Source organism: Styela clava, chromosome 9 (assembly GCF_964204865.1).
Source record: "Styela clava chromosome 9, kaStyClav1.hap1.2, whole genome shotgun sequence".
NCBI classification, from domain to species: domain Eukaryota; kingdom Metazoa; phylum Chordata; class Ascidiacea; order Stolidobranchia; family Styelidae; genus Styela; species Styela clava.
In genome coordinates, this window is record NC_135258.1 from 6,339,498 (window position 1) to 6,363,689 (window position 24,192).

Below are 24,192 nucleotides of genomic sequence, written 5' to 3' on the forward strand. Positions count from 1 at the left end.
CTAAATATTTTAAAAAATAAATTTTGTGAAATTTCCCGACCCTAGTATATGCTTGAAAACACTAGGCAATATATTGTTACTTATCGATTTTAATCGGTAAGTATGTTGATAGGTATTTGTTTGTCTGTTTGTTTGTCTGTCTGTTAGATGCACGCGATATCTCACGAAAGCAAGATTGAATCTGCTCCAGGTTTCGCATGTGCATTCATCATATGTCGTACCAGAAGCCTGTTGTTTTTGGATAGTGACTCCTTGTGTCCCATCACTAATTAATTAATAACTCGCTAATTATACGACGTAATTCGCCCAAAATCAATAGGCTTCTGGTCCGAGATAAGATGAATGCACATGCAAAATCTAGATTCAATCTCGCTTTCGTGAGATATCGCGTGCATCTAACAGACATACAGACAGACAAATACCTATCAACATACTTACCGATTAAAATCGATAGGTAATAACCATGACCTAATTTCACTGAGACTAATTTTCAGAACCAAGCCACCAAATACGCGTATCGTCAATCAGTTTAATATGAAATATGACTTGGTATATAAAAACATTCATTATCTGTAATTTATGAGCGACAATACATGGAGGCTTGTCACCAGATAAATTGTAAGTACTTAAATCTATATCCAGCATTAAAATAATAACAGTGCAAAGATTTTGGTGGACATACGATTTATTGAATATTAAAAAAACACGGATCAATTTTTTTGAAGAATCTTTTTCTACGAAAAGGAGGAGGTTCAATTTGGACTGAGTAGTGATTTAAGAGCCGGCCATGGAGATAGATATATGAATGCCATTGCCATTTGTATGTCCTACTCTAAATAAGGCATATTGGGCTTTCATGTAGACAGCTACCTACCACTCAATACACAATACTGTCGATAAAGTGCGGCATAATAAATGCTTATTCTCCTTACAATAAAACTAGGTCTTTTACAAGGCTTTATTCTTGAATAGTTTCATGAAATCCAATGATACATATCAAACAAACATGAAAGCGTTCAATCTCATATTGCACTCTGTACGAATATCTTCGCATGGTCGACTGGCCACAGTCGCAAAGCATGCGACATGCAGACGTATGTTGAGTTCGTATGTCTATGTTTGTATTTCAGAGCAACAAGCTTGCGCAGAGCAGTAAAACCTGGTTTATTCGCATTTTTGTCATAATCAATTCGATATGAAAAAATTTCGCAAATACAGTCAAACTTTGACTCCTCAAGTGCTATCCTCTAGCAAGGTAGTAAAATCAGTACGCAGTCAGCATTTTTGGTCACGATCAATTTCGTTCAAAGAAATATTGGAAGTACAGGTTAGAACTAAAAATTCAGTTCCCATCTATGGTTTCCTGATTTATTTGTAAGTGAATTCCTCAGTGTTTAGAGTGAATAACAAAACCATTGGAATTGAAATAATGCCAACGACTTTACATGAACGCTATTGCGTCATACTTAACTAAGACAGCGGTGCGTTTGGTTTTCATGATTGCCGATTCCCTTCGGGGCAGTTTTAGTTTGTCTTTAGTTGTTTATATTTTGACAATCCTAGCCCGGCCGACAATATAACTACAGGTTTCAAAGAGAAGCTTGGTAAAGCAAATTCAAGTATTTTGTGTATCATTAATTCTTTGATTGATTTTCTTCGATTTTTTATATGTATACGGGCAATACCTAACCTAAACTAAACGACAATTTAGAAAATTAGTGATAATGCCGAAACAGCGACGTCCAGTATTAATTTGAATGTTTGGATAAAATATTTTCAGAGATTTATAATGGAGGCGCAAAGTCACGACTGCATTTGATCTATATCGGCAAGTACGTGTTAAGCTCGCTTCGCTATTACATCGAGATTAATTAGAGTACAGCAGCCTGATTGCTCTAATAGTCCAATTTGTTTGTTTTAGTGATGGCCCGGTCCGGCCATTCTCATGCATGGGAAAATGATTTCCATTAAAGTTTTGCAAGCGTAACATACGTCTCCGAATTGAAGCACGTTCATAATCATTTCACGCTTCATTTTTGGTAGAGGCCGGCTATTCGGATACTCGCTTTGCAAATACCGACATATTTCAGTTATAGCGAGAAGTTTGCCTGCAGAATTTTAAAATCCAATTTACAAAAAAATCATGATAATGTTCAAGTTCTCGTGTAAGCCAAGACGCAAACGAAAAAGTGTCAACTTGAAGATTAAACTGTAATAAATTATTCTATTCTGTATATAGGGACCTTTGCTATGCATGTGGTTCACATTATATTTCACTCACGTTTTCAATTTAATATCCTATAATGTATCGTATAAATATTGTCATAAATTAGTTCAATCGCTATCAAGTCAGCAGCGCGGTTGGATGGTAGGGTCGGTGTTTCATTAAAAGAGACGTAGTTCTGCACTTCATAACAAATAATATGTATGTTCTAATTTAGATATATAATATATATACAGCTACATAAGAATGTTAACGATAATACTACTTAGTGTTGCCACATGTTTGGTTTTCCTTTACTTCAAATATTCCAATCGGCCCAAGAATTTTCCGCCAGGACCAAGAGGCTTTCCTGTGGTGGGCTACCTCCCATTCTTCGGTACAAATCCTGGTGAAAGTTTTTATAAACTAAAAGAAAAGTACGGTACTGTTGTGTCTGTTCAAGTTGGACGTGAATATTGGGTGATACTGAATGGTTTTGACACGATTCACAATGTAAGTAAGTTTTGACAAGTCTGTGGTTGACTTCCTTGTATTCTAAATAAAGTCAGGGCGAAATCAAAATTAAAACATTCCAACTCTATACGGAAATAAAAAAGCGGCGGAATTGAAGTTATTCAAAAAACTTCTATTAACATTCGTTTTTTGTTGACTTGGGGCCGATTCCGGTACTGGTACTCCCGTAGTGTAAGTACCAGGTTAGGGCTAGGCTATAATTTTATTCCAATTGTCCATATTTTTGTTCTATTTTGAGTTCGCAGACTGTAAGTGTTAGTCGAGTGAATATACCCCTGTTCATAATTTTTTCAGTCTCTTTATACAACTTGATGTAAAGTAGGCGAACAAAATTTTTACCTCCATATTGGTACACACACTGCTGGAGCGCCGAATTATTATTGTAATGTTATTGTTGTTGTTAATAGTAGTTTAAAAATTGCTCAACATATGGCTACAGCTTGTATAGAGCATTATTCGTAGCGGCACTAGAAATATATTGCGACAGTTTGGCAATGTTACCATCTGATTACGATTTTGTCAGACCAATTCTCAGATTTTATGTTATTAGTGTTTGTCTGAACAAGCTATAGAAATATTATTAATGATATTCCAGGGGAATATGAGCTATATATAGTTCCACTAATGGTGGTTTATACGAGACTTGCGGTGACCGTACATTTGAACCCATGTGTATATCCGCGGGTTCAATCTGTATGCGGGTGCTAAAATCATGGGTTAGGGTTAGTATGGGTTCAAATATTCGTAAAACGAAAAAAAAAACCATAGGTGCAATAGTATGCAGGTGCAATTGTCATGGGTTCAAATGTAATGGGACCGAGACTTGCAACTGCCGAAACAGTCAAGTAAACAACAGCGTATGACAGAGGCAGTCCGACATCTAGTGGATACAATGTCTATATGGTTCGGTGACTCAACAATGTTGTTCTCCATTTGTCCTGCACTCCCACGCATGTCTTTCTTCAGCACATTCATCCAACACAAAAACCTTGAATCATAAATAGGAAAATTGTTTTTTCAGGCTTTATTGAAAGAAGGGGAAAAGTTCTCTGGGAGGCCGAGCAACTACATCTTTGAAATAATAACAAAAGGAAAAGGACTTGTAGGTGTTGATTATGGACCAGCGTGGAAAACGTTGCGGAAGTTTGGCAACCAGGCATTGAAGGGGTGAGGATAAGATCTGGACAACTCATTTTGCATTTTTCTGTCAGTAATTTGTTCGGGAGTAATCAAATCAAGAAAACAAAAATATTAAATTCGAAATGATGCGAAAAATTCTAAATGCAAGAGTCCGATTTGCTCACAGCTCTTATATATATTGCATGTGTCCGGTTTTACATTTAAATTTGCTTTAATCGAGGTCACACACTCTGAAATACCAAAGTGATCACTGATATGCCTGCTAACGCTTTAAAACTATTCATCGTTTTTCTTGTAGATTCGGAGTCGGTAAGAAAAGTATGGAAGAACACATTATTGAAGAAATTCCCTTTCTGTTGGAAAGCTTAACAAGCTCGGGAAATAAAACTATCCAGGTATAGCATTCAGGTATTAAAACCAAGCCCTTTATACGACTTCACCCTGAACAAAGCTATATGCCAGCACCGGAAACTTCGGTGTTACCCCAATTAGTGCACAATGGGTTATGTGATGGTGTACGAATGATGTTATATGTGAACAAATTTTCGGGAATGATTCGGTTTAGTTTGCTCTACGATTCCCGGTTTATAGTTTTCTATATTTATCTACTCGACACAACATTGGTTAGATTATTTATTTTCATTGAAGCTCAGTGAAAATTTAGCACATTTACACTAATTTAAATTGTACAGAAAATATCCGAGGTGACTCAAACACCGAAACCTGCAAATTTCTTAATTATTTTTATGAAAATGAACGAAAAATTATTTGACATAACATTAACTTCTTCTTGTATGGTCCAAATGATCTGTTTTTTGTTCAGATCACCCTGAATACAAATTTCAATATAATTTTAAAACGTAATATTATTCAATAATTATTGGATCTCCGCTCTATAGGAGACCCTTATTCTCAGTCGTTCTGTCTGTCTGTGTATCTGTCTGTCTGTTTAGATGTAGCCTCCAAACGGCTGGATCAATTTAGATGAAATTTCTCATGTGGGTCAACCTGTCATCCTAGTATTATGCAACGCAACGATGAAAAGCAGACGCACAGCGTTCAAAATGATCAGGCAATTTCGGTAACAGTCAGTTTCGGTAACCGTTATTGCATGCGTAAAAGGTCTGAGATACGATCAGCGTTCAAAATGAATTGACAGTAGTGGTATCCCGGACGCTGCGGTACGCTTAACGCTCTCAGTTTACTTCGGTCACCTTTCTACACTCATTGTATGATGAATTGTTATATTTGATTATATTGGAGTCAGCAGACCTAGTGCTACCGTCAAAAAACAAGCAAGTCTGTTTTAGTTGAGACCTCGGACCCCGATATATAAAATAAAAAATAGATCGCGCGGAGCTAAGTCAGCTCTGCGGTTTGCCACTGCTGTAACATGGCCAACGCTTGAAAATAGAGGAGTGTTATTACTCAAATAAAGGCACAAAACGCCTTTTCAAATGATGAGTCACCCCACTTGACGCGAGCTCATCCCATCGCCTTTGCACCGTCTGCACAAGTCTTGACGTTTATAGATACAACATTGAAATTCTGTGGTTTTAAAAAACATCAAACCCGACATCGGGATTAGGGAAAGGATAATTTCCAGTTGGAAGTTGGTTTAAAATAAATCAAAATGGTTTTGTGTAGTGTACGCTAAAATTGCTCTGCGGGCCGCCGGAATGTGTCGGCGGGCCGCATCTTGGACCACCCTAAACCAGGGTGTTATGGAATATATAGTTTGTTTGGGAGTCGGGAAATTTTAACGAAAAATTTTAAAGTCATCTGGGTAAGTGAAGAGAAATCGGGCAATGGTCGAACATTATCTACGAGTAGAACTAAACAAGCACTGAATAAACGGCATTGCCATCTGGTAAATGTTTTTCAGTTATTGAGTTAGAAACATACTTTTTATCGCGCTACGGATTACCGTAGGCGGGTTAGGTACAATAATGATTCTGTCGTGAAAGAATGGGATATAAATGAACGGTAGTTTGTGGCGACCCCACACATCATCCAAGTTCAAGAATCTGGAACGAGCAACTGGATAGGTTTTTCCGGAATGAAAATTAGAAATCGCATCTCAAAGGTTGAATATACCTTGAAATATATATTGTTTTTTACGGCTGTTGATGTTTATATTTGTTGTTTCTGATCAGGTTACTTTGCAGACATCATAACTGAGCATGAGGCAAATTTCAATGCAAATGATATCAGAGATTTCATCGATGCGTTCTTATGGGAAATGAAGGAGAGGGGAGGTGACGATCCAGTTTTCAATGTGAGTAATGCATCTTCATTGATAAATTCAACAACGCAAGGAAATCCGTTATCTTGTGGATGCCTTAGTGGTTCGATGTCTCATGAATCTAGTGTCCCCCCGATGTCTGTTCTTCTCAGTATCCACGACAAATTGGCTAGCTTTGACCAATTCTTGCTGAGTAGCGATACGGTCTAATTCAGAGAGTATGGCCATTGTCCCGATCATCGATTTCCTTGATTATTTCCTTAACAGTAACCAATGTCCAAGAAGTCATCAATAACGGGACAATTGCATTTGCACTTCTATCGCTCAGACACAGATAATCAAGAATGGTTGTAAACATTGCACCGTTTTTGTGGTTTTGCGTGTTGTTCGTCGGTTTTTAGTTGTGTTTTTAGGTTGTAAATGATATATCCTAATTGTCATCATGTTTTTGGAGAGCTTTAGTTTAGTTGCAATAATCAAAAATGTGTCTCGCATACGCTGGCCAAAATCGGCTATCGGTACCTGTAAGCGGCGCGTGGTTGAAAATTTTTTTTTTAAAAATGATGGTTTCAAACAGGTAATCTATATCATAAGCGCCAAAACACTATCGAAATAAGTATAAAATAATTTGCACTAGTAGAGTATGGAAAGAAAATTTTTCGGGGTCGAGGGTTGGCCATGTCTATAATGTTACTAATAATACAAATTATGCACGAATATTATCGCGTGTGCTTTAATTTTAGAAACAAGAGCTTGTTCAATACATCAGAGATTTGATTGATGGAGGAACAGGAACTACAGCCAGTACATTATGTTGGTCACTGCTGTGCTTTGCCAAGTACCCGAAACATCAAGAGAAAATCTATGAAGAGATCGCTGCAACTATTGGTGAGATTTTTAGCTTAGTTACGCGTATTTTACTCTGAACAGGGCTCTAGCATGATCATTAATTATTACGTATCGGGAATTTCCATTTTGGCATTTTATGACCAGTTTGCGAGAATAGGGAAACTTTAGAAATTTTGAGCTCAACTCTTCAATAACATTGTTGCGGTAAAAGGGGAACGTTTGGCCCTTTTTAAGGCGTTTTAGCGCATTTCACTCTGAAAACAATTCTCTATATACGTATCCAATTGGAGCTACTACGATGAAATACATGCTGTTCGTCATTGCCGATTTAATGCATCATTGAAGTTTTGAACCCGAGATATAAATTACTGAAATAGTCAAGTCCGATTTGTTAATTACCCACTGGGACATCACGCTGGCGAACTGAGCTGGAAAGCTTTATCCAAAAAGGTTGCATAAAATCAACAGTAATTCCTAATCTTTGAGTTGAAATATTTGAAATGACTGTCAGAAATATAGGTGTTTCTCAGTTTTGCTTTGAACAAGACTCGAAACAAGATGCCTCTCACTAATACGTGACGATAACCCGGAATTTTTCGTATCTGCATCTGGCGCGGCGGTGTGGCTCAACGGGCTAAACGTTAGGAATACGCTCGCCACCGCACCTCTAATCACTCTGCGTGGGTTCGCAGGTTTGTATCCCATGCAGGGATGGTTATGTGCGAGAGGATTGCTGGACTCCTCGCCGTCCTTGGGTGGTTCACGTAACCGCTGGTCGGTTACGGCTTCCTCCACCACCAAGTCCATGCTTCCGAAAACAAACAATACAGTAAAACTAATCCCATACCCGACTTGGAATGGTAACCGGACGAGAGGCCGTGGTTCGCCCAATGGATAAGCCGTCTTATCGGCTTTCCTCTCCCCCGGGATAAATATGTAAATCCTATCCTATCCATTGCTTGTCCGGTTTGCGACTATAAATAAGCCTTAGAACTTTTCATAGAACGTATTACACGTAGCTTACACTGAATCAGGCTCCAATTAAGCAGCCACAAATAGTTACGGAGATACTGTACTATATTTTGAAATCCTAGAATTTTTCTGGATCGGCATTGTCTGTCTATCTTATTACACTATGGAGTCTTGGAGTGTCGGAGAGGTGGAAGTCACGGTGTTTGTCAGTATATTCTGGAAAACATAAAAATCACTACATCAATGAATTATAAACTTTTCTTTTGTAGGTGAAAGTGGAATACCGTCAATAGAACATCAGAGTGACATGCCATACACTTGTGCATTTATACAAGAAATAATGCGCCATAGGACTGTGCTTCCTATGGGAGTTCTGCATAAGACAACAGAGGATGCTGTATTAAATGGATACGCAATTCCAAAGAATACTCCGGTAAATGTTCAAATACTGAAAAAGGTTTTTTACTATTGTGTAGGGCTGAGCATTTTGAATTGAAAATCTGAATGGAATCTGAATTATTCAAATCGGTTCAGACAAAAATTTCGAATGGTCGCAAATATTTTTTCTTAATTTACGGAAAAGTACCCAAAATATCTCCGAAGCCGATAGGACAGCTTAATTATATGGTGTATCACGGACTCTCGTCCGATATCCAGTCAATGTCGGGTACAGTCTTAGTAAAACAGTTTAGCCAGTCATTTGTTTAAGATTCATGGACTTGATGTCGAGGAAGCCGTAACTGACCAGCGGTAACATAAACCACCCTCTGCGAGGAGTCAAGCAAACTTATCGCACATAACTATTTCCCAACGGGATTTCAACATGTGAGCCAACGCTAGGTGATCAGAGTTGCAACGGAACCTATATATAAGCAAAGTTGTCTATTAATAAATTTAAATTGCTCTGATATTTTTTACTAATCCTTTCAATCACATTCCAGATTTTGCCAAACATGTGGTCAGTTCACTACGATCCGGAATACTTTGAAAATCCGAGAGAATTTCGGCCCGAGAGATTTATCAACCGTGACGGAAAATTCATAAAATCAAGTCACGTGATTCCGTTTTCACTGGGTTCAAGACATTGCTTGGGAGAACATTTAGCCAAGATGGAGCTATTCATATTCCTCACGGCAATTGTGCAGAAATTGGAAATATTGCCAGATCCAAAACAAACACCGCCTTCGTTTTTTGGTGGCCATATCAATTTGATTTACGAAGCTCCAGAGTTCCAAGCAATATTTTTAGAGCGTTGACACGATTGCAAAACTCCTAACTCAAAATAGAAGTAAAATATGAAAAATCGGAATAAAATTATAGCCTAACCCTAACCTTGTACACACACTATGGGAGTACCATTGTTCGTTCTTAGGTCAATTCATATGTTTATGTTTTAATCCATCAAAATTCCGAAATACGTGAAAATAAACTTTCTATTCTCTGACTATGTTTTTATTTCTCCTTGAGGGGCTAAACCGGTATTGGGTAATTCGTTGGCGGTCGAAGACGACATTCTTTACGGCGGAAGCTCGAAGTACTTCCCGATCCTTCTTATTGTAACGGACCGAAAGGTGTTTATGTTGTGTATTTATTCGGTACATATGGATCGTTTCGTTAGTGAGTCGGTATTATCGCTATTATTCTTTTATTACGTTTTAGTGTGTTAACCTCTATAACAGACATAAGCAAAATACGACCAGCGGGCCAAATCCGGCCCGTTGGGTGATACAATCTGGCCCGCCTTATGCTGCCACAAAGCCAAGCTGAAACCAAATATTGAAGTTTTAGCTAAAAAATAGCTCATGAAATTTGTTGAGATTGCGATTAAATTCAGTTTTGGCACGAGGTCTATTGTTGTCCACGGTTGCTTTTGTACCACTGAAAATATTGTTCATACATCGTAATTTTCCACATCACACATAAATGACCCCTGGTCCAAAAACCTTCCCCATCCCTGCTTTATGACAACCTATATCACAAGCGAAGCTTATCAATAAAACTAAACTTATGAAACTGACAAAGATTATAAATGATGAAAACTCAATCTTGGAAAACCAGAGTGTTGAAAATGTAGAAGAATTCAATTATCTAGGTGTAGTTCCAACAAACAAAGTAAATGACAAGGAGGAAGTAAGACGACGCATATAGCTATGACAAAGACTGCAATGATTTCTCTGAACAATATCTGAAAAAGACTGATTGGTTTTCTAACGGACAAAAAACCGGCTCCGTCAAGCTTTAGTTTTCTCAATAGCAACAAATGGATCAGAATGCTGAGTATTGAAGGGAGCCAACGTCAAAAAAATGTGGTTTTTGAGTTGTGGTGCTGCCGCAGACTTCTTCGTGTGAGCTGGGTATATAAGCAAACAAACTAATCGGTTCTGAAGAAAACTAAAACTCCAGGAAACAATAAACGACAGGAAATTGCGTTTTCTGCGACAAATTTTAAGAGGCGAAAGTCTGACAAAATATCTGCTCTTTGGTGCCACGCCTGGAACACGAAAATGTGTATGACCAAAAACAACAATGTTAAAGACATAGCATGTCACCTCAACATGTCTCAGTTGTTGAAAATGTCGCAGAACCGGGACCAATGGCGCCGATTTGTGAAAAGATCCACGACTGGCAAGCAATGATCATCCCGTTCAAGAGGGATTGCTCACGCTTTAACATTGGCTTCCCAATTTATTACGCCACTGGTGTTCTTTTCCGTTAGGATTTGATGACGAAATTGTCAGTATGGTTACCTTCGTGTTATTATTTCTCTGTTGTTTCATATTGACAACCCCACTGGGGTTCGAACACGCCCTAATAAATCTTACATGACACCACTGCCCAATTTATTTTTATACTTTACGATAATAAATCATTATAGTTTTTTTTTACGTTCGGCATTGAAGAAATCAAAAATCAGTAGTGAGAAAATCAAATGAAAAACAAACAGACAGAATACATTCATACAACTATACATCAATAAATAATAAACTTTTCTTTTGTAGGTGAAAGTGGAATACCGTCAATAGAACATCATCAGAGTGACATGCCATACACTTGTGCATTTCTACAAGAAATAATGCGCCATAGGACTGTGCTTCCTATGGGAGTTCTGCATAAGACAACAGAAGATGTTGTATTAAATGGATACGCAATTCCAAAGAATACTCCGGTAAATGTTCAAATACTGAAAACGTTTTTTACTATTGTGTAGGGCTGAACATTTTGAATTGAATATCTGAATGGAATCTGAATTATTCAAATTGTCGCAAATATTTTTCTTAATTTACGGAAAAGTAACCAAAATATCTCCGAAGCCGATAGGACAGCTTAATTATATGGTGTAACACGGACTCTCGTCCGATATCCAGTCAATGTCGGGCACGGTATTAGTAAAACAGTTTAGCCAGTCATTTGTTTAAGATTCATGGACTTGAAACTTCTCGCACTTAACTATTCCCCAACGTGATTTCAACATGTGAGCCAACGCTAGGTGATCAGAGTTGCGACGGAACCTGTTTATAAGCAAACTTGTCTATTAATAAATTTAAATTTCTCTGATATTTTTTACTAATCCTTCCAATCAAATTCCAGATTTTGCCAAACATGTGGTCATGTGGTCATAAAATCAAGTCACGTGATTCCGTTTTCACTGGGTCCAAGACATTGCTTGGGAGAACATTTAGCCAAGATGGAGCTGTTCATATTCCTCACGGCAATTGTGCAGAAATTGAATATATTGCCAGATCCAAAACAAGCACCGCCTTCGTTTTTTGGTGGCCATATCAATTTGATTTACGAAGCTCCAGAGTTCCAAGCAATATTTTTAGAGCGTTGACACGATTGCAAAACTCCTAACTCAAAATAGAACTGAAATATGAAAAATCGGAATAAAATTATGGCCTAACCCTAACCTTGTACACACACTATGGGAGTACCATTGCTCGTTCTTAAGTCAATTCATATGTTTATGTTTTAATCCATAAAAATTCCGAATTACGTGAAAATAAACATTATATTCTCTGACCATGTTTTTATTTCTCCTTGAGGGGCTAAACCGGTATTGGGTAATTCGTAGGCGATCGAAGACGACATTCTTGACGGCGGAAGCTCTAAGTACTTCCCGATCCTTCTTATTGTAACGGACCGAAAGTTGTTTAGGTTGTGTATTTATTCGGTACGAAGAGTACATATGGATCGTTTCGTTAGTAAGTCGGTATTATCGCTATTATTCTTTTATTACTTTTTAGTGTGTTAACCTCTATAACAGACATAAGCAAAATACGACCAGCGGGCCAAATCCAGCCCGTTGGGTGATACAATCTGGCCCGGCTGATGCTGCCACAAAGCCAAGCTGAAACCAAATATTGAAGTTTTAGCTAAAAAATAGCTCATGAAATTTGTTGAGATTGCGATTAAAGTCTATAGTTAGGTCTATTGTTGTCCACGGTTGCTTTTGTACCACTGAAAATATTGTTCATACATTGTAATTTTCCACATCACACATAAATGACCCCTGGTCCAAAAACCTTCCCCACTCCTGCTTTATGACAACCCCTATCACAAGCGAAGCTTATCAAGAAAACTAAACTTATGAAACTGACAAAGATTATAAATGATGAAAACTCAATCTTGGAAAACCAGAGTGTTGAAAATGTAGAAGAATTCAATTATCTAGGTGTAGTTCCAACAAACAAAGTAAATGACAAGCAGGAAGTAAGACGACGCATATAGCTATGGCGAAGACTGCAATGATTTCTCTGAACAATAGCAACAAATGGATCAGAATGCTGGGTATTGAAGGGAGCGTGTATGTGTATGACCAAAAACAACAATGTTAAAGACATAGCGGACCTCAACATGTTTCAGTTGTTGAAAATGTCGCAGAACCGGGACCAATGGCGCCGATTTGTGAAAAGATCGACGACTGGCAAGCAATGATCATCCCGTTCAAGAGGGATTGCTCACGCTTTGACATTGGTTTCCCAATTTATTACGCCACGGGTGTGCTTTTCCGTTAGGATTTGATGGCGAAATTGTCAGTATGGTTGCCTTCGTGTTATTATTTCTGTGTTGTTTCATATTGACAGCCCCACTGGGGTTCGAACACGCCCTTATAAATCTTACATGACACCACTGCCCAATTTATTTTTATACTTCACGATAATAAATCATTATAGTTTTTTTTTACTTTCGGCATTGAAGAAATCAAAAATCAGTAGTGAGAAAATCAAATGAAAAACAAACAGACAGAATAAATTCCATTTAAATTAAACAGCTGATATTCTGCCAGTTTATTTTCATCGCATGAAGTTATCATAAACCTATTTCATTTTGATTAAATTTAATTTATAATTTTGTTTCTGAATTATCGTTATTTAAATATGACATGGAAATCCAAACTGACAGAATAATTTACATTCAAACCAAATTGTTGCGATTCTGCCAGTTTATTTTTATTCCATCACAAGTTATCATAAAATTATTCATTTTGATTGAATTTAAATTACAATTCTTTATCTGAATTAACGTTGTTCAAATTTGACATGGAATTTTGGAGACTCGTACGTCATCATGTTGAAACGACCACTTTCAAATGCGGGCAGAGGGTTAGTGTTATCAGGGACGACTTTCAGCTTCTGAACGATGGCCGTCAAGAATATGAAAAGCTCTAATCTGGCCAAATTCTCTCCCGGGCAGTAACGGGGCCCCATAGAGAAAGAAATCACGTGACTCGGCTTGACAAATTTTCCGTTGGGATCGAGGAATCTTTCTGGTTGAAATTCTTTTGGGTTTTTGAAATGTCTGGAATCGTAATGAACTGCCCACATATTTGGTGCAATCTAAAAAGATTAACAGTGATAGATAACGTAACTGAAATATTTTATTGTAGAGTTGCGCGCATTTTGATCGTATTCCGATTATATAAGAATATAGGTTTGTAGGGATGTATATATGGATGACTCTTGAATCCAAGAGTTTCGCATCGACATAAATTCGAATCGATTCAAGGCACATTCTGAAAAAAGTGGAGAACGGAAAAATATTAATCCGGATAGCACGAAGCCATTGTACGACTCATTGGTGTTGTCGCGGCATCCGCTAAAAGCGTATAGTTCACTATTATACTTCGAGCAACTACGCTGTTGCCGAAGGTTTTTCATATTTAATCAAAACACTTTTATTGCCGGCAAAGTGAAAGCAAATAAAATTTAGCTACCATGTGGATGAATCCCATTTATGAGGAAAGTCCTGAGTGGCCATTATTCAATGCAGAAACGTATACAATTACTGGACTAGGTGTTTTGAGTAACTGACTAGAGGGTATTCAAAGCTTATCAGAATTTTAAAGCATTTTATACGGCGCTTATTCATGCACGTTGCTCCGAACAAAACTGTTTACTAGCAGTTACTGATATCTAACGAGTAACGACATACGAAGAGATGGTATTTTTGTTAAGATCGAAAGCTTTTCTGTTCGGAATTGCCAATCAAATTTGTTGCACTCTGGGGAGCATGTGATTTGAAAATGTCCGCCAAATAACTTGAGAAGCAATAAATTAGATATGCATGAATATGTGATAGTTCGGATCAGGATAATCGAGGATTGAGCTGAAGCCGACCGGAGTAACCTTACCTAAGCCAAGGCCGCGAGGGCCAAATCGGTGCGCAGATGACAAAATTAACCTAACTCAATGAAAAAAGGCAAAATCGTTTCGGTGACTGTTAAATTTAACCTAACGTAAAGCTAGCAACTTGAGTAAGAAAATATTTCACTATTGTATTCTTTGGAATCGTGTATCCATTTAAAGTTGCTTCCTCTGTCGTTTTATGCAAAATTCCAAACGGTACCACGGGTCTATGTCGCAGTATTTCTTGTATAAAAGCACAAGTGTACGGCATTTCGTCTTGATGCTTCATTGAAGGTATTCCGCTTTCCCCTTGAAATACAACGTTCCAAAAATATTATTTAGCAAGTCTCACTGGTTAGTACGAGTCCTAGTCATTTCATTTAAATCAAGAGTGCGTAACCTTTAATACAGGAAGGAATCATAGAAATAACTGCGGGTCCCACACTTACTTAACAAGATTCTATGGTAATTGCGAGTACAAAAGTTTTGGTTATTGATCTTATGACATGCCTTTTTCGCTGCGCACAAGCTAGCTTGCTGTTTGGGTGTTGTAATAAATTGAACTCTTCTATAGGTTTTACAACGCAAAGAGATTGGAAATATTGACATTTACCATATTTAACTAAATTGAAAACGCGTTGCGCGTGGCGCATACCATTCAAAATTGGGCCGCGGGCCGCAAAATTTTTCTTTATTGGCCGCATTGGGCCCGCGGGCCGCGAGATGCACACACTTAATATAGAAGACTCAAGCTACTTCAAGTTTTCGAAACCATTATTTTTCCATAAGGGCAAGTTTCCATGTCGTTTTTTAAAATGGAATGAATAATAAAATTTTGAATTTATTACTTCACTAACCTATATTTTCCAAAATCTCTTTATAAATTTTCTCTTGATGATCAGGATAATTTGCGAAGCACAGAATGACCCAACACAAAGTACTAGCTGTCGTTCCGGTTCCTCCATCGATCAGATCTCGAACAAAATGTGCAAGTTGTTGTTTCTGGAATTAAAAAATGCCACGTAACAGTAAATTTTTGTACCAGGTGTCAACAATTTTGCCATCCCGATTAGCGATCAAATAAGTGTGATGTAAAAAGTTCCATTTCATGAACAGTGTTACAAAAGCGAAACAGGAAACAAGAAGTCTCGTGCCAATAGTAAATTTAATAGCAATCTCAACCAATTCCTTGAGCTGTTTTTTAATTAAAACATCAAAATTTGGTTTTAGTTTGGTTGTTGCAATTGTCAAAACAGATTTGAGATTTCATTATTTATGTAAGTGCATGCAGAATGATGTGCAGTTCATGATTATAAGCAGAAATTCATTGCAGCATCAGGTGTGCCAGATTGAATCACCCAACGGGCCGGATTTGGCTCGCGGGCCGCAGTTTGCCCACGTCAGTTTTAGACAAAGCAGCTGATGCCTAGCGTTATATTTGGCGACGAAAGTTATGTATTAGATTTATGTATACGATGAAACATATTACTACTATAAAGAATTCATCTTACATTGAAACTAGGATCATTCTGTCCTCTGTCCTTCATTTCTTTCAAAAATACATCAATATAGTCTCGGATGTCATGTTCGTCGAAATCCGCCTCATGATCAGCTATAATATCTTCAAAGTACCCTAGAATAGGTTGAATCAAATTCAGACATGTCCAAGGAAACTATTTGTTCGTCTCACGTTTCCCATGGGACTAACACTCCCGTGGTCAAGCCTGGAAACTAACCAGCCTTTATGAAGCCAAGGGCTACTTACTGGGTACCGCTTAAGCAAAGGGCAACCAGTTCACACACACTTCTGAAAATTTAATTCGCTCGATCAAGCAATAATAATTACTGTTAATGGTATTTAGCCATGAGACACTGATATTGTTAAAGATTGTTTGAGCTAATTTTAGAATAGACCTGCGAGCAACTCATGTGGTTCTCCCTGGCGAGGATATTGGTGCCCATGTGCACAGCGTTGGTGACCTCTGGATAAAAAAATGAAAAAACACCAAGGATAGCACTGACTTAATTAATCAAGTTTTCATGGGAAACAAAATTTGTTCATCACACGAGACGTATTACAAATGTGTCATTCCCGCAGATTCTAAATAACTCGATTCCATACCCAATGCTTTTCCATTTTGTTGGGCGAATTCGAACCAAAAAAGTCAGTCCATTAGAAAATCTGCCATCGCAGTGCGTATTAATGACGGCTTGTACCGTTCCATGCTTGGAATGAGTGGATGAAACTTAGAATGAATTATTACCATGTTATTTATCGCTGTGTAGTTAACTTGGGCGAAACATATTTTCAGGTTACGTATAATTCTTCCAAGCAACCATTGAGAAGTAAGAAACTTTTTTAAGCAATCCTTATCTAGTTTTATGCGCAACTGGCTTTTGCACAGTGTAGGACGTATTTTATAATGGGCGCATAAATAGGTATACTATGCAATTCAATAGCCTTGCTGCACACTAACACAAATGTATTTCTGTGACGTTTCATCTGATTTTGAAATACAGAAATACATTAGTGTTTGTGTGCAGCAAGACTTTTGATTTGCATAGTAGGCTATGGTATTTTTATTCCTGCTACAACATCCTTGAATTATACGCATGCGGATCCACTAGCGCAAAGGCATCGAGGAAGGATTTGGAGTTAGTCTCGTGGAACTTCTACTGATAGTTGTGATTAAGTATTATGGTAATGATGAAGAACTGAACAATATCAGTAATTCTACAGCAAATACATATCGGTCCTACACAATAAATACACCTTGTATCTTGTATGCAGTGGTGGGATTCAAAAATTTTTGTCAGCCGGTTCCATCATACAAAGGTCATATTTTACAAAAGAGTTTACAAAAAGTCACGTTTGACACATGTTTACAAAAAGTCATGTAGTGCTAACCGGTTCGCTGATCTCATAAAATTCCGTTAGACGGTTCTATAGAACCGGTGCGAACCGGCTGAATCCCACTACTGCTTGTATGAGGTGGTGAGAATGGGATTTTGGATCCGAGGATTATCCCAAGAGGGTGCGGAATAATTTATCACTGCATTTACAGATCGCAAATGTCAACACTTGAATTAATTTCTCACCCAGAAATGTTTCGAAATCCCCAACAAAATCCTTCACAGCTTGTTTAAAATTTGGTAGAAACCTCAATGACGGAGCCATAACCAACAACGCAACAACCTTAGCTTCTCTGCTGTCCGAAAAACTGAGATATAACGTAAGATCGGATATAGAGTTTTTAATTATTACAGACAAAAAAGAAAGGACTACAAGGCGGTTAATTCCTCATTGAACGGCCCTTTGTACGGCTCAGTCGTGGGTCGATATCAGAGGCTACCAGAGTGTAATGACCTTGATGCGGGGCTTTGACCTACCAGCGGTAACAGAACCAGGGTCATTTGGAACATATTTTAGGAAAAACTTTTGCGCAAAGCATCCTAAATTACTGAAACGTTGGGTGCAATCATGAACAAAAAGTAGTTCAAGTGGTAAATAAATTATCTTTGTTTTCACAGAAGTAATTAAATAAAGTATGGGTTTTGTTCTTTTGATTTCGTAGGTTGAGTTTTCATGCTTGAACTTGCCAAATAAAACAACTGCTTGAAATGCAAAATTAGGTAATTTAGTGGTATGAAGCAGCACGCAGTGTTTATTCGTTACGGATCCCCTTTCACTAGGTCTGGTCGGAGGTTGAAATTATATGTTCTGAGATTCACTACTCACATTTTTTGAGTGACTTCAGTCATGTGAATGAATCTTTTGTCTTCGTAGTCTAGCCTTGTCCCGAACGTGAGTCGGTTGACGATGTTACAAACTGCTTGAGTGATTTTGGTCTGTTAAAATTGAAACAAACCAATAATAAAATTGGTTTCGGTGTATATAAGTAAAAATGGCGCATCGTGATGACTTCACTTAATTATTACGAGTTGTATTATAGCCTGTATTGCTTGTCGGGTTGTGTTACGTTATTGTATTAAAAAGTTATTACGCGTCTGGCTGTTCGTCTATAACAGTGGCTACGAACCTTTTATTGCTCGTGCCCCCATCATGGCATCGTTTAGCAATCGTGGTCCTGTATTTTTCCTTATAGTAGTATTTATAGTGTTATTTTTATTTTTCCAATTATGGTCAAATAATTCATACTCAACAAGGCGAAAACACCGTGTGAAATAACCTAATCAAACAATAAAACTAAGAATAACAGGGAAGTTTCTTGTAAAGAAAAAAGTACAATCAGTTTTGCGCATGGCATTTTGCCCCTTTCCTACTGTTATGTAGCCCCCTTAATGGATCATCACGAGCCCCCGATTAGGGAACCGCTAGTCTATAACGTCATAAATCTCCAAGCATAGCCAAATGTGCGATATATTTTGTGTTCCCTCGCAGTCTGTACGTTTACACTGCATTCTGCTTGCTTCATTGCTCTTGTAAGTCAAATCCGAAATCAAATCGAAAAACCATTGCGAAAAATTGTTTTAATACTTGACAATCAACTAGTCATGTGAACTCGTATGTTCATACTTGAAATTCTTTCTTGTCCGTACTTGTCAAACTTTCAATTAACCACGCCGCCTCTTCGTTTATATTTTGTTCCATACTCTTCTTTCCAAAGCCGAATCTGCGGTTGTAAAAATATAGATAAAGTTGAAATTGTGGGGTATAGAATGTTAAAATATGGAAATGATTTGAACTTTGTTTAAGAATATTTGCCCTAACCTTGTGCTAATATACTGCATGCAAAGTATTTAATGTCAAATTGTGCTACACAAAACTATTTATATTTTTTTCAAATTATACACAAATTTAAAATGTCAAAATGTTCAAGACTGGGTCAAAAGAAATTGGCAAAATTTATGATAAAATGCCAAATTGCAAATATTTGAATTCAATTATGGTTTCACAAAATTATTTATCTTATCTTACCTGGTGACGTTTGCGAAATTATTAGGTTTGAAATTATTTTTGCTAGAAACATTTAGGGTTGATATTGACGGTGTACTGGCTTCCATTTTTCAATCAGTCGAATAAAAAATGCGACGATACGTAAAACGAGAATATCGGTCAGAGACCGAAGACTTATCGATCGAAAGTTAGGGGATCCCCCAAAACAGCGCTCTTACTCCATAGTGACACCTTGTGTCCCATCACTTATTAATCAATAACTCGCTAATTATACGATATAATTCATTCAAAATCAATAGGCTTCCGGTACGACATATGATGAATGCACATGCAAAATTTCAAGGAGATTCAATCTCGCTTTCGTGAGATATCGCGTGCATCTAACAGACAGACAGACAGACAGACAGACAGACAGACAGACAGACAGACAGACAAAAGTAATAATTGTTTTTTTTTTTACAGCCACACACGGTGTTTGCGATTGAAAAAAGTGACAACAATTGTTACCATATTTATTGTGAGAGTTCTACAATACTTACCCTCTCAATGCATGATATCCGAACTTTTTCAATTTCTTCCATTCTGGCCCGTAATCGCCTCCTGCAATTCCGTACCCTTTCGTGATCAGGTCGTTAATAAAATTGCTCACTCTTCCAGAAAACTTCTCACTTTGATTCACCAGTGCCTGAAAAGGAAACGAAATATAAAGCAAATTCGTCGGCAGAAAATACGTGGGAAGTAATGTGCAATTGGTCGAAAAAACAATGGTATTGGTACTTTGTATCTTAATTGAGTATAAGATAATCAAAAGACTCACCCAAAATTAAACAGTCTTATATTTGTGCTAGTGTGCTGCAAGACTCTTCAATCAATTAGAATTCATAACGTATTTTCTAGGATTTGTCAATTTTCCGGACAACGAGGTATGAGTTTATGAGGCGGCATTATCAAAGCTATACCAATATGAATGTGGTAATATTTAGAGGACAGCTGGACATTGTGTATTGAATTGCGTTCTCGTCATGGTCGTTGCAGTTGGACAGTACGTGGGGGGTTAAATTAACTGAGATTGATAACATAAACACATCGGGTTTTCCAAATTTCACAATTGTGCTTGAATATTACTAGGTCGAATAATTCAACAATGATTCTTCGTGATCATAACTTTCGTTTATATGACTTTGTTTTCATATATATAGGCTTGGCTGTGGTATGGATGTTTTTCCGACATTTGACCCCAGAAAAATATTCCCTATACTTCACTATTACAAAATTTTGGATGCTTATTTTGCGAGTGTTTTTGGAGAATTGGCACTTACAAACTGATTTAAGTGTTAAAACATGATTTTTAAAATATAGAACCAGGTATCGCTTACAGGTACTGATAGTCAATTTTTCGCCTAGTCTATCGCAGCTTTCCTGAGACTAAATTTTCGATTACCGCAACTAAACTGAAGCTAATCGGAAGACAATTAAATTACTTTATTTTTACAACTCATTTTTGAAAACGCTGATAAAACTGACAAATAACACGCAAAATCGCGAAATCGGGCAATATTTACAACCATGTTCGATATCTGTCTGACCAAACAAAGTGTTTGAACGGCTGCAAAAATTGTCGCAGAAACATCCAAGAGATAGAACAGCACACAAGTTAGTTACCATAGCAACTTGAAAATATCATAGCTACTCTTACTTTTTTACTTTCATCTTTTAAATCTATTACCTATTTTATACTGTGATATCGGCTTAAAAACGAGCATGGCGTATTTATTGATTCGGAATTACCCAGGCATAAATTGCAATGAGATCAGACGGGTCGGGAAAATATTCTATATGCCATGAACAAGCCTGCAAATATAGCTATCAGCTCTCTGGAGAATAGTTTACCTAGATTTTAAAAACGCTTTTATGCTTTAAAAAAGGTGACCGTACATTTGAACCCATGTACATGTCAACCAATGTGTATATCCGCGGGTTCAATCTATATGCGGGTGCTGAAACCCATGGGTTAGGGTTAGTATGGGTTCAAATAACCGTAAAACAAAACAAAAAATTCCATAGGTGCAATAGTATGCAGGTGCAATTGCCATGGGTTCAAATGTACGTGGGTTCAAATGTAAGGGAACCTTTAAAAAAGCGCATGATTGCCACTAGACACTTTGCTTTCACTTTGCTCCATCAGACACTTTGCTTTTATGCTTTGTTAACAATAAATACCAACCTCAGTAATGCTTTCAAAATCATTCAACACAACCCAGTAATCACGACCAACTTGTACCGACATAACAGGTCCATATTTATCTCTCATTTGTCGAAATGTTTCTGCAGCATTTTCTCCAAGAAAGGGAATATATCCGATTAATGGAAATCCTCGCGGCCCCGGTGGAAAGTTCTTAGGACGTCGGGTAACTATTAAATACAAGCATAAGATTGAAATGCTTGCTAAAATTATTTCCAAAACCATTCTGAAATTTAAGTCTAAAAAGAGGATTATGTTAAAAACATATTATACAAGAAACGCCGAAATCTTTGCGTTCTGGCCTTGCCTACCTACTGGGTTACTGGCACACCCTGGGTGAGACGGTGGAAATGGGGATCAAAACTAAAGTTTCAATCTGAGATGTCAACGTAGTTCACTTTTGCTAAAATTCATAAATTTCACAGTCATTTGGGATTTTATATACGTTGGCCCTGTACGTCGCGGGTTAAGGTTAAAGATTGAAACCCAATTACCACTACTTCACTGGTCATGTACCAGATCATGTTGGGTATGGAAACACAAAAGATTTGGGTTAGTAAAAATACTTAGCAGTTCCCAAGGTTTTAGTCGTTCATTTAATATAGCCATGATCAAAGAGAAAATGTGGAACTGTATTTATATACACGTACAATGACTTCCCGAAAAACATCTACTCTCATTTAATGTTTCAACCAAAAGTTCAGATTCTCGTCGAACTGAAAACTCAAGTCCTGCGTATAAAATATTTCTAAATTCACTCATACCGAAATAAGCATCGCAGTCTTTACAAAATTAAGAATAGCCTAGAAAAGCGGGTATATCTTTGCCTTTCTCAATGCTTTCAGTGCAATCAATTGTAATTTCTCGCGAATGCGTGTACATACATTTTCTACATTTTACCTGTACCAGAAACAAGCGTCGCAACCTTCACGTCGCAACCAAAATTTAAATGAGGCCCTATAAAATATCTATACCGTCGAAACTAACACTTTGTTTTATTATTAGGTCTATACCTTACGATCGGCAATGCATCCATAGCCTTGTTACTTACTGCTACTTATGTCGTTGTTCCTATACAGCCCTTCTTGAGCGCGATATCGCAGTGCAACGCCAGCATTTGGTCAATACGTAGACCACGTAGACGTATTATACACTGTATCAAATATAAATTTGTTACCCCTTCAAGATATATTGACACAGTCTTTGCGTGCTCAAAATGCATATTTGTTTTAATGAACAGCAAACAAACACTTTCATGAAGCGTAGTCAACCCTAACTAATGCGGATTGCATGGGGCCTAATTTGTAAAAGAAAATGAATTCACATTTTGCATTTTAACAAACTATAAACTTACGATTGATGTAGTATGTTTGTTGCAAATTGCGTACGCTGATCTATATAATTTGAATTTATAATGATTCAAATGTAATGATTCACATCTATCATTTGACAAGGGCATAATTGCAAGGTTTCATAATCGTATAACGCGCGGTGATTTCCCTACACATCCCCTTCCCTATAGAGCGAACACCCCCTTAAATTCCAAACATCGATAATAAAAATGATTTACCACCCCTTAAATTTGGAAACACCCATCCCATAAAATTTAAAGCTGATGAGCTTATCGAGTATAAAAATATCAGCACATGCAAATCGTGACGTTTTATGCCATTTCTTAGTTGTTTTCACAACGTATTCCAGCTTTCACAAATACCAACCAGAGGGAACCCTCTGTAAGAGGTTAGTATTTTATTAAGGAGCCACATTTTATTCAAGGGTATATACATGAAAATTACCGTGGAGGGTGAGGATTAAATACTGCATTCCCAGAAAAGCTTTTCACGTAATATTATCTCATGCAGACCCTGTACGTTGAACGGACGCAATCGACCGTGACCGACCTCTATGTATTTGCGCAAATGGTTCCCTATGCCAAGGCTACTCAACTGGCTGACCTCTCGGGTGTTTCGTCCGGAACATATCTGCTTATTGTTTTTAAAAGCGTCGTTTTGCATTTCATAGTTGTAAAGTAAAGCATGTTCACTGAACCATATGAGCAAAAAATTGTGATATATATTTTGCCGAGCATCGACTTACTTGTTACTTTGCTAATATTGATTAAATCATCAAGATGTCAACGGTGGCGTAATAATCAGAAGTTTTGCGGCCACTCAAGCACATTTTTCACCTAGACTATCAGGCATGGTGGTAAACATTTGTCTGTTTTCGTGCTTTTGCATGCTATTTGATAGTTTGGGGTGATACTTTCAAAATTTGAATATGAATCAAACAACCCTATGGATATTTTGTTTACCAGTAGTTATAGTTTAGTTGTGATAAAATTTCAACAATGCTTGAAGCCTTCCTTTTTTTAAATTATAGAAAAAATTTCGTCACGCTTAGTTATGTTTTAACACGATATTCAGCAAAGTTAGCGCTCATCAAGATAGTGAAAGCTTAGCC

General features: G+C 37.4%; 3 protein-coding genes across 3 annotated transcripts; 2 read left to right on the plus strand and 1 right to left on the minus strand.

Annotated features, from left to right (window-relative positions):
• The first annotated feature begins 2,457 nt into the window (after nt 1-2,457).
• On the plus strand, nt 2,458-4,588 carry LOC144427305 (cytochrome P450 2H2-like). Its single transcript, XM_078116293.1, has 3 exons — nt 2,458-2,716; nt 3,759-3,904; nt 4,176-4,588. The coding sequence occupies exons 1-3, from the start codon at nt 2,471-2,473 to the stop codon at nt 4,276-4,278; spliced, it is 495 nt and encodes a 164-aa protein (XP_077972419.1). The 5' UTR covers nt 2,458-2,470; the 3' UTR covers nt 4,279-4,588.
• A 313-nt stretch (nt 4,589-4,901) lies between these two features.
• LOC120339283 (vitamin D 25-hydroxylase-like) lies at nt 4,902-9,384 on the plus strand. The gene is made up of 5 exons (XM_078116141.1): nt 4,902-4,974; nt 6,034-6,155; nt 6,866-7,010; nt 8,213-8,376; nt 8,885-9,384. Exons 1-5 carry the CDS (start codon nt 4,902-4,904, stop codon nt 9,197-9,199), a joined length of 819 nt encoding a protein of 272 aa, XP_077972267.1. The 3' UTR covers nt 9,200-9,384.
• A 3,768-nt stretch (nt 9,385-13,152) lies between these two features.
• On the minus strand, nt 13,153-21,948 carry LOC120340018 (cytochrome P450 2U1-like). Its single transcript, XM_039408271.2, has 9 exons — nt 21,712-21,948; nt 20,027-20,172; nt 19,107-19,203; nt 18,309-18,418; nt 17,669-17,790; nt 16,081-16,202; nt 15,427-15,571; nt 14,715-14,878; nt 13,153-13,780 (listed from the first exon to the last, which is right to left on the minus strand). Exons 1-9 carry the CDS (start codon nt 21,796-21,798, stop codon nt 13,463-13,465), a joined length of 1,311 nt encoding a protein of 436 aa, XP_039264205.2. The 5' UTR covers nt 21,799-21,948; the 3' UTR covers nt 13,153-13,462.
• Between the last annotated feature and the right edge of the window lie 2,244 nt (nt 21,949-24,192).

Coding starts and splice junctions, on each gene's coding strand:
- LOC144427305 (XM_078116293.1), top strand. CDS start 2,471: ATGTTAACGATAATACTACTTAGTGTTGCCACATGTTTGGTTTTCCTT. Junction 2,717..3,758: donor GTTTTGACACGATTCACAAT/GTAAGTAAGTTT, acceptor TTGTTTTTTCAG/GCTTTATTGAAAGAAGGGGA. Junction 3,905..4,175: donor GGCAACCAGGCATTGAAGGG/GTGAGGATAAGA, acceptor TTTTTCTTGTAG/ATTCGGAGTCGGTAAGAAAA.
- LOC120339283 (XM_078116141.1), top strand. CDS start 4,902: ATGCAACGCAACGATGAAAAGCAGACGCACAGCGTTCAAAATGATCAG. Junction 4,975..6,033: donor TTCGGTAACAGTCAGTTTCG/GTAACCGTTATT, acceptor GTTTCTGATCAG/GTTACTTTGCAGACATCATA. Junction 6,156..6,865: donor GTGACGATCCAGTTTTCAAT/GTGAGTAATGCA, acceptor CTTTAATTTTAG/AAACAAGAGCTTGTTCAATA.
- LOC120340018 (XM_039408271.2), bottom strand. CDS start 21,798: ATGAGAGATAAATATGGACCTGTTATGTCGGTACAAGTTGGTCGTGAT. Junction 17,791..18,308: donor ACTGAAGTCACTCAAAAAAT/GTGAGTAGTGAA, acceptor GTTATATCTCAG/TTTTTCGGACAGCAGAGAAG. Junction 16,203..17,668: donor GGATTTCGAAACATTTCTGG/GTGAGAAATTAA, acceptor AACCTATTCTAG/GGTACTTTGAAGATATTATA.